Consider the following 17741-nt stretch of genomic DNA (forward strand, 5'->3'; position numbering starts at 1 on the left):
GCACACGGGAATGTCTTTCAGCTACTTGTGCATATCCTGTAGCTTTTGTAGGGTAGCACGTACTGCTGTAACCCGAATCTAGCGCAACTCATATCTATCTCTTCCCTTGAACATATTGTATAAATACACATGAATGGAAGAGACCATCTCAGCTTCATCTAATTTATCTGATTCTTGCATACTCTGCTATTCTGAGCCTGAGACTGTGTAGATCATGTCCTTAATTATACGCAGAAAGTATGGACTAGCTTATGCGAAAATACCTTGGCATGGTCTGCAACCGAGTCTGTTGGAGAAAACACGGTAATGGAATGGTGGAGCAAGGCACACACACCAAAATTGAAGAAGAGAATAATAGCCTTTGGTGATATGATGATCTACGCCATTTGGAACACTTGGAAACAAGGAAATCGATACATCTTCAGTCATGAATCTATAGAATGCAGAAGAAGTCGCCCATGGGGTGAATGAGGAGTTTAAGGTAGTGTTTGGTTGAGTTCATGAGGTAGAATCTAATGAAACGGTTCAAAAAAATTGAGATGGTTCTTGTGTTTGATACCTAGAATAGAGAAAACTGAAATGAAACCATATGGTTTCTCAAAAAAAAATATTCTCTCAATATGCCTAACCATCTCATTTCTCAAAAAAGTAGGAATCAGTTGGTTCCACGTGGAACCGATAGTTAATGTGTTTGGTTCCTAGAATATAAAAAAGTAGAACCGTTCCATTATATTCCATTTTATAGGAATAGAACCGTTTCATTCCATTCCACCCCACTCTGGAACCAAACACTACATAAGATTTTGTATTGCGCTGCTAATGAAGTTGAAACCTCAAGCAATTTCAGCTCTATTGCGAGACAGAGAGACAGAGAGAGGAGGAAGAGAAGGGTGGAAGAAGATGATTACAGGCTTCCATGTTCCACCAGACCATATAGGCATCCATGTAAGCACAGATATGTGGCCCCAATCGTCAGGTTTTTCTGTCACTGAGATAAACTAGCCGATTTGGGGATTTTGTGAATGATTAGCACTAAAGCTATGGTTCTATGAAAAATGTTCAACGGTTGTGCTAAAGTGTTACACTAAAGCTATGGGGTTTTGCGTAATTCACTCTTGGAAATAACGTGTTGTTGAGTTGGTACTTCGGAAAATGGTGAGACAGAGTCACAGAGAATGCAATTGCCACTGACCAAGGTGGTGATTGTTCTCTAGTTTCGATCATATCCTGCATATCAAACAAATATAAACTTCCCTAAATCGATTTCTTACAGAGATAAGCAAAACATGAACCTGGAAGTTCCAAGCAAAGGGAAATGCGCTGTTTCTCCAGTTTGCTTGTTGTTTTCCCCAGTGCCGCGCGCACAAGGAAATTGTTGACGAAATCAACAGCAACACTTGTTGGAGGCACGGCATGCTCAGGAACCTAGTTTAGGATGGAATCTCCTCTTTCCAGCTAAATAAGTTGTTCGTGTTTACCAGGAGAAACAACCTCCAGAAAGCGGCCGTTTTCAGGGTGACTCAAAAACAAATTACGTCCAAGCAGTAAAAAATACAGACATCAAGCTCAAGATGGAGGAGTACAACCAAGCGATTATGTAATAATCGATAGACAGGCAAACCTTAAAACAAGCTACAACCTGAGGTGCATTCTCAGCTTCTGGAAACATGTGACGAGTTTACATAGCTGGCAATCAAAGCTTGCAGAGTTGCAGGAGCAGAGTAGCAATTCTCACAGCCAGAACAAGTTCCAAAAGAGAAAAATGGGTAGCACAGAGTATGAATAAAATCAGTCGTATCTACAAGGTGGACAGCCTGCATCTACAATAGTTTAAATGACTGCTCAATGAGAAATTCGCCAGTGGATATACACAAGTAGCACAACAATGGCTTTATTTAGCTTTAACCGCTGCAGAAGCAAAATAAGAATATTCACCTCACTTGACACAAGATACCGTTGTAAGTCATTTCATGAAACCTCTGCTGTACAATAAAGTTACATAATACACATACTTTTACAACATTAATACATGCCTGCATTTCATCACAGGGGACCCTACAAAGATTCCTGTGTCAAAATTGTACATGTCTACTCAGCGAAGGGTAGACAGAATCAGCTTGCCCTCCAAATACATTCAGTTCAAGAAGCAATCTTAGTATCATGGTGAAATGCAAAGAATAACAGTTTCTCTATATCTCTAACTTCACATCTAATGACTTCAGCTCTTCTAGTAATTCCTCATACTTCTTTCTTTCCTCAGCAATTTGATGTCGGAGCTTTTGTTCCTAAAAGCACAACAACAATATTCCATTTGTTATATCAATTGATTTTCTACGATACTGAGCTCTACAGAGGACACATAAGAATGCACAGGGGACACCAACAAAAGATTACAATGTAACAAGTAAAAGCGGAACAAAAACAAAAAGGCAAACAAATAAACCAGAAGCAGAGAAACTAAAAAACGTACAGGGGCTTGCAAGTAGCCTGTAGCTTCAATACAAGTGGACTTGCTATGTAGGATGTAGATTCAATGGTGAAGTAGACCATGCATTCACAGAAAAAAGTAGAACATTGTGGACACCAACCAAAGATTAAAATATGACCAACGAGTGACAAAAAACGTCAGCAATGGAACTAACTGAATACAGTTTCAATAACTTTGTCAGAATGGTCGGTTTCTTCTAAGTTCGGATAAAGTGGATATTGCAAACTTAGCACACCAAAATATGGCCATGACTTTGTAGGAAGCCAATTTACGGTAATAGTAGGGAGAAGATAATTTGGAACTCTGCATGAAAATATGATGATATGAATCTATCACCTCTCTAGTTGGCAATTTGCCTCTCCAAAGTCAAGTCACTTGTTTATGATGCCAACACAATAGCAAGTCTACAGTTTGCATAATTTTCATATCCTTGTACCAAAAACTACTTCCAAGTGCTTCCATTGTATATCTGAAACTTTTGATCTTTCAAAACCAAGACCCCTCTCCCTAATAGGCTCCAGTTCCAGAGCTAGCTCTAGTTTTTTTTTAAAAAAACTGATTGCGAAGCAATCATGTATCCTATAAAATGTATGGTACTGAAAACAATCCAACCATTATAACGACATTTGAGGTACTTAAACTTATCATTTGCGCTCATGGAACAGCAGTGCCAAACACTATGCACAAAAGATAAAAATACCTTCATGGCAAGCTGTTTCTCTGATTCCTCATATTGTAAGCATCTGAAAATTCAAAAATAGAAGGTTGTTAACATGTGAGTTGCCAACTAGAATGTGTAGCATTGTTATTACTCAATAATCATCTTGAGATGTATTTAACTTCAATTACTCAGCAGAACAAAAGAAGGCAGCTGGACAATGCACGCACACGGCTGCCAAAATAAAGTCTTACTACACTGACTTGTGCCTAACACCCTTAAGTACACCACATCGCATAGCATATTTTACTTTGAAGAAGCCGCACCGTTTTGTTTTCATGTTGCCTTTAACTTTGGGTGCATACTACCCTGATATTGCTAACGCCTAACAGAACATACCCAGACATGTGAGCAGTTGATTCCTCTTAGCATCAGACTCTATTCATATTTCCATGTTAACTACAAAAGCAGTAATAGATGAACCGCACATGCGGAAAGGCTTTTCCTAAAGCTCTTTGAACTTGGTAGATGCTCCTTATAAAAAACTACAATAACTAAAACAAAAATATGTACAAAGTGCGCAAGTTGGTGGTATTGCGCTTACTCGTGACGCAATTTGTCATTCTCTAGTGTCAAAGTCTTGTATTCATTAGACCGTCTCTGTTGAATAAACTCTAAGACAAAAAAATATGTAGAAGTGTGCAAGTTGGTGGTATTGCGCTTACTCATGACGCAATCTGTCATTCTCTAGTTTCAATGTCTTGTGTTCATTAAACCGTCTCCGTTGAATAACTTCCCGATGCTGTCAAACAAAAAAATTAGTCATGTAAGGACACTCATGTGTTCTGAAGATGTTTAATACCAAACTGTGCTTCTACCATTGACCGAAAAATTGCTTTAAAGATGTACAGAAGGCAGACTGGTGTGTGTGCGTGTGGGTAGAAACCAAACAGAAAACAGATACACTTTCGAAAAAAAAACAGATACACCCTTGCTATTAGCCTCCTTGCCTTTATCTGGTCATTATTTATGTCTGTAATGGCTCCGAGGGCATCAAAATTTCTCTTCAGTCCTATGTCTGTAAAAAGTCAGAAGAACGTAACCAAATAGTTATATTTGATAAATTGAACCTAAAAAGAGGACTACTCACTGCTTTGTGCAGAGCTGCTTGTTGAAACATCAGCGCTCAGTAACTGCTCTGGGGCACTTGTCAGGTAATTACCAGCATCTGTCCGCTTGGCACGACTAAGTGCACGGGATGCTTTAGGCAATGACTTATTGTCATAACCAAGGCGATGGCAATGCAGGCCCCTAAATGATTAATTCAAGCATGAAATTGTTAAAGATATTAAGTCATCCTAAAGAAGCATGACAAGACACAACAAACATCAACAGATGAATAGGTAAAATAACTCATAAAAATTCCAAGGAAAATGAGGTTAACAACTAGCAGTTAACTAGTTAATAACTTAATATATCTCAGATGAGGGGTAATATTTGTCTGTTACAAGTTATGAAGTAACTCGAATCTCGGATAAAAAAATAAGTAATGAGAGAGGATCAATAGGCACACAGCTTAGGATTAAAATACTAGAATGGGGAGAAATAGATCACAGATGAGAAAGAGAGGACAAAGAGAGGACTTCTGGTGAGAAGAAAAAAAACTAATTATTTTTAAGCTTCCTCTCATAAGTACAAAGCTCGTCCTAGTATAGTCATGACTGAACTTGTCCTCTAATACTTGAAACTCTATCAATGACCATCTAATCTAACTCGAATTCTTATTTCTGGCAAATATAAATTAACTCAAATTCATAGGATATAACATCCCTACCACAATCAACAAACTAAATCTGTTTCTGCTAGTCTGCTACTGGTGGCGAGTGCTAGAGAAACCGTACTACAGTAGCTCACAAGGCTCACATGCCCATCACAATAGGTACATGGATACGTTGCCAATCTTTCCATATATTATGAGAGTGAATCTTGTGCTCGTGTTGGTGGGTGCTTGGGTTATCCCAGCCCCATCTTGTTCCTCGAGAAGTGTGTATGATCTGGAACAAAATCGAAAGAGGAAGATTGGAGTCAACTTAACTGAAAATAGTCCTGTCATGATATAGCTCCTATAAGCTACAGTATACCTATACATTTCTAATTCATTCCGGGTGCTCTTCTCCTCACTTTCCAACAAGAAAGGCAGCCCCCTCCTAGTCCCTTCTCCAAGAGATCTCTCTCTAGTCTCTACTCTCTTACCATCGCCGCCATCTTCTCATTCCTCCACCCCGAGCCCAGTCTATGGCATAATCGATGCCCTCCATGGCTTCCCTGAGCATTGCCATCGCCAGAAACAGTGTCTCAGAGACATCTGCCGCATCTGAATCCGCCTTCCAAGGAAGGTGGCCACTTCCAGTGTGAGAAACTTCCACTCGATGAATTCTTGACCAGGGATTTTCTTCTGTCAGAACAGCAAGGACAGAAATTCAGCTGGACTCACATGGTCTCTGCATTTTTTTTGTGCAAGATTTAATGATTTCGCAAGCTCATCCTCTGTTGGATGTGGTTTTCACTTATTTTTTCTTTTAGAGAATTTGGGTGCTGTTCTTTAGAAGATCTGTTGCTGTTGATTGATGTACAAGAACAATATCGGTGTGACTGCCAATAAAGGTAGGTTTCCTTTCATTTTGACCAAATTTTTACAACCATTCTGATTAAGGTTTTCTTGGCTCGCTTCTTGGATTTGATTAAGTGGTCAGAACTTGGAAGGATTAGATGCAGGACCCCAAAATAGAATTTCATGATTAAAGAACTGATTTAGCAGTACTGAAAAGGCAAAAGAGCTACGTGTTAAGATTTTTGTAGTATTTTAGAAGATTTTGTGCAAAAACACAGCAGAGCAGCGCATCGTCACGTCACAGCCTCTGCTACTTGTGATGTGCTTCATAGCTCCACTGCCTCGCCTCCTCCTTTAAAAGTAGGCAGAAGGGCAAAATAGAAGTTCCTGGAACTGACCATTGACATCGCCAAGATGTGGGTCATCAATGGTACCCACTGCCAAAGAGTGCCGAGGACGAATCAGCAATCACCTCTTGTTCGCCAAGATGTGGGTCGAACTGTCCAATCACCTAACACGATTTTTTTTCCAAAGATATGGAAATAGAGGGTTTCTACACCGGACAGAGATTCTGAATCTGAAAGCAAATGTGTGGTTCAGATAGCTCTAGCACCCACCAACTCAAGCACATTTGCTTTTCCCAAATATATCTAGCAATGTATGTAAGGGCTCTTTTTAAGACATGCTTCTGCATTTCTAAGTTCTAACAGGAAAGTACAATTCTGATTTCATACTGCAATGAAACAAACAAACAAACAGTCAAATTCTTTCAGAATTTTTTCCCATAACATTTTCAATGACGAAGTCAGGACCTAGTGCATGAGTGCACCTAAAACCATATAGGTACATGCTGCCAGCAAAATACTGTGATTCAGCAAGTGAAATCAAAGAAAAAGATATTGACTATGATTTTTTTTTTCAAAAAAGGAGGATAACCCCCGACCACTGATGCAAGGTATTGACTATGAAGTAATTCGCAAAAAATAAAAAGAACACAATCAGCATTATGGTTCCAAAAGATTATCTAATTACTGTTCTTGATCACCAGGCAGCATGCACTAGCTACCTAGTGACTAGAAATGTTTAACCGAATGACTTGCTAGTGTGCTATGAGAACATTTCTGTGGGTTTTATAGGAGATCAAGAACATGACAAAGTAAGTGTTAGTGTCATGAATCGTTAAAAAAAAATCGAACAAAGAAAAAGTGGCTCTACCAGTATTCGTAAGTCATTTCCTTCAGACGGGTCTCAAGCCTTTGATAGAGCACTGACTTCTCAAAGTCCTGCTTGTCGTGGGTAGGTTTTATGAAATTTGCTTCCAGAATGCCTGAAAACACAGAAAAATAAAACATATACATCATGTTTCTTCTATATCTTGGATAAGTCGCTACGTAAACCATATCTTACCCACAACTCCTCGCCCTTTGCCATATGAGTTGTTGGCAACTTTCCAGAAAGGCTGCAAAAAAATTTGGAAGCGACACTTGCCCAGTAAGCAATATACACCAACCTCATAAGTAGCATAAGTAACACATTTTCTAAACTATGTTATATTTGGAACTTAATTTCTTTATTATTCAAATTGCACATATGACATTTATTTTTTTATTATTAAACTGCTTAAAAGACCACATAGCACAACAGCCACAACAAGCTTGGGTGAATGCTTGCTAACCGCTTATTCGCGGACCACATTTCCGTTAGTGTAGTAGTCATTTGGATAATTGGAGGAAGAGGTTTCTGGTGATAAAAATACATTAAAAGCAACTTATCGCTGACAACAAATAAAGTCCATATGTGATACATTGTCTCTAATGAGAAGGAAAATATTTTTTGTTTGTAAGTGTGATGGAAAAGAAGAAAGCTCTCACCGTTATTAAACGGTTCTTGTGATAAACGTTAAACCCTTGAACATCAGTGTCTGGGGCACCTTTGACAAATCCAATGGTGGTGATTATAGATAGCTGAAACAAAACAACATGAGGTCATCAGAGAAGGCATGCTAGAACAAAATCCTGATACACTGAATATTGTTAGTTAGGTACACTTTCAGAACCTATGCGGAATGTATTGCGGGTTAAAAGGTAAGCAGGCAAGTAACCATTTCTTTGGAGTAAAAACCACTACCTAGAAGGACGTATTCAATTCCAGGCTAAAGACTTAAAAAGAAGAGAGGTGTGAACTGTCAAGTCTAAATATATTAGATCTTGTTTTACCTAACAACTAAGAAAATGGTTTTGGAAATTGCATAACATAGCAAATGTAGAAATGTCTGACAAGGATTGTAGAACAACACAAAGGATAGAGTTATGCTGGCACTTCCTCATGATCAATGCTTCACTAAAATGATCTAGTTTGCCCATCATGGATATGATTGGCAGCAAATAAATAGATAAGCAACGTATGTTTTTTTTCCCTTAATTTTTTTCGAAAGAAGATGAAGATTCCCTGCTAACTTAAGCACTTTTTCGAGTGATGTACATTATGAGGAACTTACAGTTATCACAAGAAAAACCATAATTTGATAGTACCAAGCAAACAACTATAAAACAGCTCATGATTCTCACCAAACAAACAACCAAATCATTGGCATATAGACATACAAACATAAGATTATACTATCATTCCAAAAACTCCGACTTAAATCTGTAAAAAGGGTTGTTCTATCGATCAAATTGGTGAAAATGAAAAATATGCTTCAGAAATTCAGGTTACACATACCTCTGTGAGTCCAGCAATTTGTGGTTTATACAACACACACTCACGATACATCAAATCATTAACTACATTATGTGAATCCACATCGCGTCCACGCAGGATTATTCTGAAATTATCAGGTACACGAAGATACAAGATGGATGCATATGCCTGTGAATGCAGATAGAAATGACAATGAGAAATGTTTGTCTAGCAAAATAAATAAAACAGTTTGGTAAACCAGTTAATGAGGATCAATACTTAACTCTAAGTGAATAACGAAGTCGATTTGCAACGTAATTCTGCATCTCAGCCTTCTCTCGTTTACTGGCTTTCACTTTCTTCTGAGCCCCAGTAATTAGGACATCCTAAAATGCCATATATCAAACTGGTCATGCAATAAAGCCAAAAAGCAGATGCATGTACCATGTGGGATAAACATGCATCTCTACTATGTAGCATATCTTGCACATTGAACATATCACTTCATTAAAAAAAGGCCACATGACACTTATTCAGCATGATCAAATCCATGTCGGTTATATAGAGTTGTCATTCATGTCCATATCATGTCCATATCATGTTTCTTAAGTTGTGTTTTGCAATATTGGAGGAAAGGGAACTTTGATTAATGTCTGTTGTATTACTCAACAGCTGGCTTGCCTTGTGAAACAAAGCAATCTTCGATCTTATTTTTATCTTGTTCACTCTATACATAGAAGCCAAGAAGATTGGTTTAAGTTGTTCTTGAGGGTTTAATTAGATACACACATAAGGTTTTGTTTTTTTTTATATATGTGCCCCACAGTCATGTAGGCAATTTTTACCTTGTTCACTATATGCATGGAAGCCAAAAAGATGCATGTAGGTATGTCTAGTTGTCTACTATTATAAAGAACATACCACCACCCACCCCAAGTACTCATCAAGATAACCCACACACTTATCTTCACAACTTGTATAATTGAAATCGGCCCCTATAGTAGATCAGAATAATATGCGGGCACCGGTTAGTTTTTTTGGGTATTGATGTGCCACCAAGCATATCCGGCATGTTTGTGTCTGACATATCATGTTTACTGAATTTCAAGCTAACCCTGAAAAGTTATGGATAGCTGGCAAGCAATGATTCGGAGGGAAAAAAAACTGGATAGCAATGCCATGGATAATTGCCCTTGAGTAAGTTATGCTCTGTAATGGCTCTCAAGTTGTGCCAAGTTAATGCATGCAACTAAATGCAACAAGTTTTGGGACATCAACATCATCTGCCAGCAACAAAATATATCCCACAAGAGGCCACTATTACAAACCTTCTTATCGGAGTTGAAATCAAGCTCCATGTCCCCATCATCGTTGAACCAGAGGTTGAATACAATTATTTTTGTTCCATGATCTCCGATATCATCAAACTGTATCACAAGTAAGAAACTGTTGTGATAAACCAGAGAAAAGTTTAGCCAGGATGATAAGCTGGCCCTAACTAATAGAGATCTACGACAACAGAAGGTACATGCTCTAGACAGCCAGTTGTCTTAATTTTAGAATAATTAACTATACATGCATCAATGAATCTTTTGCTGTAAAAATAACAGATTTTAGAACTATATAGCATGCCAGAGAAAATACAAGTGAATTTTAAGAATGCAAAAAATCATGGAAGTCTGCTATGGGGGGCCAAAGATTGTTCAACAGCTCCATAGGCACCAACATTTGGGTCTTCCGGAAAGAAAGAAAAAAAAAGGGAGCACCTGATGCATTTCTAAACCACTTTAATTTTACAGACTACCAGTTATTCTGTTAAACTGCCTAATTTCCATAGTTTCTCACCAACTCATTCTTTATAGAGTATAATCTTTTCAAATGATCAGTGGAATAATGGAATCATTAAGGAATTGCCAAAAAAATACCTAAAAATAAAACGCTAGTTACATACTTGTTTAATCAACTCAGCTTCAGTAGCAAAAGGGGACCATTTCAAAAGGATTGCCAAATTAGAAGAGAAGAGTTTCTGATTATGGCGCAACAGCTGAGTATAAGAAGCAGTAGTAAGATCATATTGGTAGTCTACCTGCAAGAGAGACAAGGTCACAAGGGAATAAGTAAAACCACACAAAATAGCTCAAGGACCGACCAGCTAACTAAAAATTTCCAGAACTCGATGTCAGCTTACAAAGAAAGCATCGGACTTACTGTTGGCACCAACACATCATCGCAGCCTGTTTCCATCAGAAATGTGTAAGAAAGAAGACCAATACTTCTTGTAGGCGTCCTACAAAAACAGAAACAAATTGCTTGAATTGATACATGAACTGGGGTGGGGTGGCCATACATTTTACTAGAGCCAGAGGAATTGAGAATTTGAGAGGTACATTAATCTTAAACAATGAAACCAAATGAAAATTGGTAATGTGGCACACTGATGCATGAGTGTTTGTCAGAGCAGGAACAAGCAGCAAGTAACATACAAAATGAACAGTTACCATATCAGATTAGACATTAGAATGGTACCTATTTAACTGTTCCCACATAACACAAACAATGAAAATCACCTCATAACATGCAAACGACCATATGGACACTTCTAACTATTTTCAAGAAATGCCTCACCATGTTTCATATCTTTTCCGGTTTTCCCACATACTGCCCATGATTTTTCTAAGTACTTTCCATAGAATTCCTTATGTACCCGAAGACCAAGGTGACACCACAAAATGCTTGTTCTGTGTGATTATGAAGAACTAGACTTCCAGATAAATGCAAAGGAGAAATACCAGTTTTTTTGGTTCTGTGTAAGAACAATCACATCCGCTCCAAGCCTCATTGTGCTGGTTTTGAAACCATTGCCATCTGACAAATAAGGCAACAATGACTCAATTAACTTTAAGAGAGCAGTCTCACAAGAAAAAAAATAACGCTAAGGTCATACATTGCCCGATGAAAGCATCAGACTGCTTATCTGAAAATCCAAAGCTCATGCAACATCTCAGCGCCTCTGGATCCATCCCCCCTCCATCATCTTGTCCGTCAGAACACCATGAGGTCATTATCAAAATAGAAGTCTTTTACGAACTGAATAGATTTGCGTTTATTTATCTCATTGGATCTGCAAACCTTGAATCAACAATGAGGGGCTACCATCCCGTGGGTTTGTAAACTTATTGACACGAACAAATGTTGCACCATTGTTTACCTGGCAGAAAATATGCAATAAAATAAATCATACATACCATTCAGGTCAAACTCAATTCTTTTAGGATTTGAGCGAAATGAACCTTGTTAATTACCTCATCAATTGCATTATCAAGGAGCTCAGCAATGGCTGCAAAAATTCACAAATTAAACACTGAGTGCATAACTGGTGGAGAGATAGTACCATATGATGAAAAGCAAATTGTGTCCATACACGCGAGCAAGTGGTTTAGGATCAGTCTAGTCGCTAGATATGGTTGAGTAATGTAGAAACCTAGATAATCCCTGGAAGTGCTAGTTTTTGCACAATGATTCAAATTTCTACTTATGATGGTTATAAAAGCAGTTGTCCAGTTGCTACAATACCAATTCAGAGATCGAGAGGTAGATTTATGCCCAAAATCAGAAGTGCAGATGGGCTAGGCTACCTTTATGTGGCACAGACAAATTTTGGTTCTCGTAAACATTAGCGGTTCTCAATACACATATAATATCTTTCTTTTAGTACTTCATTTAGAAGCGGGTGTTTTATTTACTTACATGGACATGCAACGTTCCAAATTACAGTTTTACAGCCAGAATTGATGTGGCAAGCAAGGAAGAGAACTGGCCCATGACAATTAAGTATCTGGGTGACAACTGAGAAGTTCTTACTGACAAAGGTGCAACTGACAGAAACTGGGACACGATTATGTGTATGAATCTTACTAAAAGAACAGCATTTAACAGAGACTGGGACCCAATTATGTGCACTAACGAAATTCTGATCCAAATAAGTCAATTTGGTAACAGAGTTATTTACTAAGCCAATTGCCATACCCCCAAAGGCCCACTTGTGGGAAGTAGCATTTGAGTGCAGGAACTTTGGATTGATCCGCAGCCGATTTCGCCCACCTACACAAACACAGCTTGCTCAGTTCCCTCAGCAGCCTGACTCCACCAGAATCAAAAGGAAAATGGAAGCAATAGCAGAACAGGGGACACCAGGCAGGATTTCTGCGGCTAGCCTACCAGGGGCGTCAGCATCCGGGTTGCGGCGAGCGACGGTATACTCGCCGGACTTCCAGAACTGGCGGCAGAGACGCGGCGGCGGGAGGAGGGCCCTGGTAGGCTCGGAGGGCTCGGCGGCGAGCGGCACGGGCACGGGCACGGGCTCCTCGTCCTTGACGGGCACGAGCGCGCCGCAGCCCGGGGGGTGGAGCGGGTAGAGCAGGGGCTTCACATCGGGGAGCTCGCACGGGCTGACATCGTGGGCGGAGAAGGGGGCGCTGCGACAGGCGAGGGCGCTGGTGCTTGCAACAGGGACGGACTCCTCGTCGTCGTCGCTGCAGAGATCGATCACCTCGGCAGCGGCGCCGGATCTCATCGCCGACGCCTGAGCCGTCTGCTAGCTAGGGCTTCTTACTTAGCTCCCTCCCTCTCTCTTCCTCTCTCTCTCGGTCTCGGGCTCTCGGCTGCTGGTGTTGTTGGGGAGGACAGACAGCCAGTTTACCTGACGAGATTTCACGCCGAGGCAGTGGCACGGCCGCACGGGCACCCTTTTCGCGGGTGTTTCCAGCTGATACCGCGCGAGGTCGTCAATTTCGGCCCTGTCACCTGCTGCTCTGAAAGCTTCGAAAATGATTCCAACAGGCAAAAGGGGATCCATGGAGTGGAATCGTGATTACCAGTTGCTCGCTGCTACCCGAATGAAAATTGGGAATTTGACGATGACTCTCCTGACGCGCGACCGTTCCACGCATATTAAGTTCGTACATGTTGTATTCATGCATTATTAATGTATTTGTAAAATCTTAAACTTTAAAAGGTTATAGGCCTCAAACCACGCACTCGATTTAGTATCCGTCTTCACGATTAGCTTTGTCCCGACGAGATCTTCGAAACTAGATCCATATTGGTATGTTTCGACAAAAAAAATCCGTCTTAAAAGTTACCGTCCAATGATATAAGAAGTTACCATCCCTGTTGACAACCAGTTACCACATGATAACTTCTCACAAAACAAGATGGTTACTTATGCGTTAAAGTTACCACCGAATAACATACAAAGTTACCATTCCTGTTAGTAAAAAGTTACCACATGACAACTTCATGCAGAACCAAGTGGTTACTTATGAGTTAAAGTTACGACCCAGTAACATATGAAGTTACCATCTCTGTTACTAACGAGTTACCACATGACAATTTCATACAAAATATGATGGTTACTTATGCGTTAAAGTTACCATCTAACAACATATGAAGTTGCCACCTTACTAGTAAGAAGTTGCCGCATGACAACTTCATACAAAATAGATTACGTATGCATTAAAATTACCACCCAACAATCTATGAAGTTGTCATTCTATTAGTGTCGAGTTACTACATGGTAATTTCTTTCCGAGTATGACGGTAACTTATGCATTATTGCTTGCTAACAAGAAAATGTTTATCAAAATATGTCGAAATTTTTCCAGTGAGATCTAGTTTTGAACCTCTCGTTGATACAAAGCTAATGATGAAAACGGATTGTTAATCGGACAAACGGTTTGAACTATAAAATATTTTAAGTCTCAAGATTAGTTAATACAAAAATGCATACATGCAGCCATACATCCAAGCTAAAATCTCAGCAATTGTTAAGTATAAAATGCATGCATGCAACCATGCCTAATTACTATCCCACGTGGTTCTGCGGACAGCCAAGCATCCAAGCGCAGTGCGATGGGCACCGTTCGCGCGGGACCACAAACGCGTGTCGTGTGCAACATTAACTCCACGCTGGAAGTTGCTTGACCAATAAAAAACATCAGCTCTTTATGAATTAGTTACATATATTCCTCCATCCAACAAAAGATGTCTTAAGTTTATCAAAATTTAGATGTATGTAGACATGACTTAGTGTATAGATGCATCCAAATTTGATCAAAGTTGAGACATCCTTTGTTGGACGGAGGGAGTACGTTGCACTAAGAGGCGAGAATATAATTACGCGTGACTCATGTTCTTACGTGGGGTTCTAGTGTTTACCACACGTAGCACTTTCTTGTGCAGAAATGGGCATATTACATGTATTTAGACGTTTTTTAAACATAGATGCATTCATATTTTGATAAATTTGAGAAAAATAATATGGGTCGGAGGGAGTACCAAGTTTCTATTCTCACTCTCATTTTGTTTGTCATCGTCGTCAATATTTCATTATCCTCAATTTTTTTTTGCTCATTTGGACTTCACGACAACGTGTATTCTGTTGCAACGCACGGACACCTTGCTAGTTGTAGTGTACTAGTACTGTTTGTTAATGAAACCTCATTGTAAAGCTGGAATTTGCATTTGGACATACACTGAGATCGAAGTTGTTCCAGTAATGAACTTTTGTTATGTGATATACTGATCAATGAGCTCTGTAATGCCATTTGCAGGATTGTTTTTCTCGATCACCGGTGTCTTCGCTTGCACATGTAGATCTCGGTGATATATCATGTAGCCTTGCATAATCCTGTGCATATGGCAACACTGGAGTAAAATATTAGCATCGAGTACTAAATACTAAGTATTTATAATGTTTATCTAAGAGATTACAGAGCATTCTCTTGGCGAGCATGGTAAGGAAAAGAGCATGGAGATGGGAAGGGGGGTTGTCAATCTAGTGATAACAAGTTTTTTAGTTCTTTTACCGCGGATACGCAAGTTACTTCTGAAATTATTGGAATGCTTGTAGAAATATCAAGTACATCAAAAATTGGTAACTATTATCCTTGCTTCTCCATGAGTTGACATAGATAAGATTCAAAGATTCAAAAAGGTCACATAAAAGCAACGTTAATTGTTAGTGTTAGGCTGTTAGCTAACTACCACACTAGAGAGAAGCAGTGTCATTCAATGTCTTTAGAGAAGAGAAGAGGAAATAACAGTGAAAACTGTTGGGGAACTCTTCCCATATCAGTAGCCTAATGAGCATTATGCTCGGTCTTGTGCGACACTGTAGATTTGGAACACCATGCTATAATGACCGGCGTTTTCACCTTTCTTCCCGTAAAATTATGCTAACCTGCCATTCACGAAGCCCGAGCCATGACAATCTCATGCGGGGATAAACATTAAGTTGCACGTCCTTTCTAGAGGTGAAGGTGACTCCCAACTCCATCAAGCCTGTCACGCGGGAAAGACCCCTACCACCAATCATCCTATCCTAACCTTCCGACCAAGCCCTTTCGATCTCGCGCAGCTGCTGGGTATATAATCTCGGTCCACCCCTTTCCACCCCTAGTTTTCAGCGATGGACCATCCACGATGATGGCTCCCATCACAACAAGCAGTAGCAGTGGCTTAATTTGAGTTTATGCGGCCTGGACTGCATACTCCATGTGTCCTCCCATCTCCTCCTCCAACCTCGGAATGATCATTGAGGCCAGCGTTTAGGTCCACAAGCGATGGCTTTTGATCTTCGTCAACAAAATAGCATCATGTTATTGTTTCGTATCATCCATGTTTTCTTGATTTCTCATGTGTGATTCAAGTATTTTTTTTATAAGACCATAAGTTATTTTCCTATGGGTAATTTTATTCTTGTATTTCATGATCTTATGCCTAATGGGTGATATTCACATCCGTGTTTCCATTAGATTTTCATATCAATGGTATTACTTTTTTCTCCCACACTTCAATGATGAGCTTTTGTTAGATGCTTATAACAATCAGATAGTGATATATATGGAAACCTCCTTTTTTTAATTCATTTGGTGTAAGGTATTAAGAAAACCAAAGCTTTACCCACTGGTGGCCGCGATAGAGATGAATGCGAGCGTGTTGCAAGACAATATAGAGGGCTCGAAGTCGGAAGAACATGTGTGTGGCCTATCTCCGTAGGCGATTGTCCCACGCCTTTAGGACCAGGTCGTTCTGAAAATGGAATGACTAGCATGACATGATAACAATTGCATGTAATAATACATTGTTGATGGGCCTCCATTTCTTTAACATAGTTGACTCAATCTAGCAATGCCATCGGCTGACATTTAGGTGGAGGAAATGTTGGCAAGCTGAGAAAGGAAACCTCGCGAGAGCCATTAGGCTCATGATGTGTAGATTCGGCGATTACATAACCAAAAGAAGAGATCCCACTTGAGCGCGTGAAGGTACTTTTACTTTGGCAATATGGAACAATGTATAAACTTGAATCCTGCTTTTCTAGTTAAATTTTGTTTCATATCCTGGGAATTGACTTGGAACTTAACCCATGGAATTCGCTCGACTGAATGCATGTTGTATTGGAGATATGCCCTAGAGGCAAATGATCACGAGAGGCAAACCAAGACAAAGCCTCGTTAGAGCAGGAGAACGGGCAATTGTGTTGGCATAAAGAAGCAATGGTGAAATAATGACACAATTGAGGGGTCCGCATAGAGGGATGAAGGCATTAGGAAGCAAAAGAAAGAAACGACATTCGTCGAGATACGGATGGCGACGACATATACATTGTTATTTGGTATGCCCTAGCAAAGTCACGAGCACCTAACTATGTTATGATATTCTCGATCTTCATTTTCCTTCGTATCTGGACTTGATGACAACATGTATCTATTTTATAGGGTGTATAAATTTCCTGACAGATTTTTGAAATATAGGGCGCTAGAACCTAATTGTCAACGATGTACAGGAGCTGCCCATGTTTTCTCTCATTTCTGGCTCAACAAACCAAAATATCTCCTCTTCCTTCCATGTCTCTTCTCCCCTCGTCTCCCCTGCACGTGCCCAACCCTTCCTCCTTGCCTCCCCAGCCCGTGCCTGACGCCTACCCCCTAGCCTCCACCTCCAGCCTAACGCGTTGGCTCCGACCCGTCCAGTTCCAGGGAGCGTCGGTGTGGCCCCGTTCAAATCACATGCACCGCGGCTGGGATCCGGCAAGATTCGGGGTGCTTTGTTGGCCCCGATGATGGGATGAGGCAATAGGGTAGGCCCGACCTGATTTTAGTGAGCGATGACGATACCGACTGCTCAAGATCCAGCGGAGCGCTAGAATGCCTAGTGTCGACGTTGTGCTCCTCCTCCTCCTCCTCCTCCTCTTCCTCCTCCTTCCCTTCCTCCCGTGCATCCTCCTAGTCGACACACGCATT

The 17741-nt window shown here is 40.1% G+C and overlaps 1 protein-coding gene and 1 long non-coding RNA gene across 4 annotated transcripts; both read right to left on the reverse strand.

Moving 5' to 3' along the window:
* Positions 1–1940: 1940 nt before the first annotated feature.
* On the reverse strand, positions 1941–13243 carry LOC100824077 (protein MICRORCHIDIA 6). 3 transcript variants are annotated; one of them, XM_024459513.1, is made up of 20 exons: positions 12655–13243; positions 12463–12537; positions 11739–11773; positions 11566–11644; positions 11381–11470; positions 11226–11301; positions 10645–10723; positions 10388–10522; positions 9765–9863; positions 8721–8822; positions 8479–8625; positions 7629–7721; positions 7165–7216; positions 6973–7084; positions 4297–4457; positions 4157–4224; positions 3872–3948; positions 3189–3231; positions 2471–2513; positions 1941–2285 (listed from the first exon to the last, which is right to left on the reverse strand). In XM_024459513.1, exons 1-19 carry the CDS (start codon positions 13007–13009, stop codon positions 2496–2498), a joined length of 1896 nt encoding a protein of 631 aa, XP_024315281.1. In that variant the 5' UTR covers positions 13010–13243; the 3' UTR covers positions 1941–2285; positions 2471–2495. The 3 variants fall into 3 exon arrangements, with proteins under 3 accessions (XP_024315281.1, XP_010231898.1, XP_003569179.1); XM_010233596.3 differs by lacking the exon at positions 2471–2513 and having other exon boundaries at positions 4157–4218; positions 12655–13242; XM_003569131.4 differs by lacking the exon at positions 2471–2513 and having other exon boundaries at positions 12655–13239.
* LOC112270906 lies at positions 4793–6170 on the reverse strand. The gene is made up of 3 exons (XR_002963509.1): positions 6156–6170; positions 5288–5601; positions 4793–5200 (listed from the first exon to the last, which is right to left on the reverse strand). It is a non-coding gene; the product is annotated as an uncharacterized LOC112270906 (long non-coding RNA).
* Positions 13244–17741: the final 4498 nt, after the last annotated feature.

This window comes from Brachypodium distachyon, chromosome 2, assembly GCF_000005505.3.
Source record: "Brachypodium distachyon strain Bd21 chromosome 2, Brachypodium_distachyon_v3.0, whole genome shotgun sequence".
Taxonomy (NCBI): Eukaryota; Viridiplantae; Streptophyta; class Magnoliopsida; order Poales; family Poaceae; genus Brachypodium; species Brachypodium distachyon.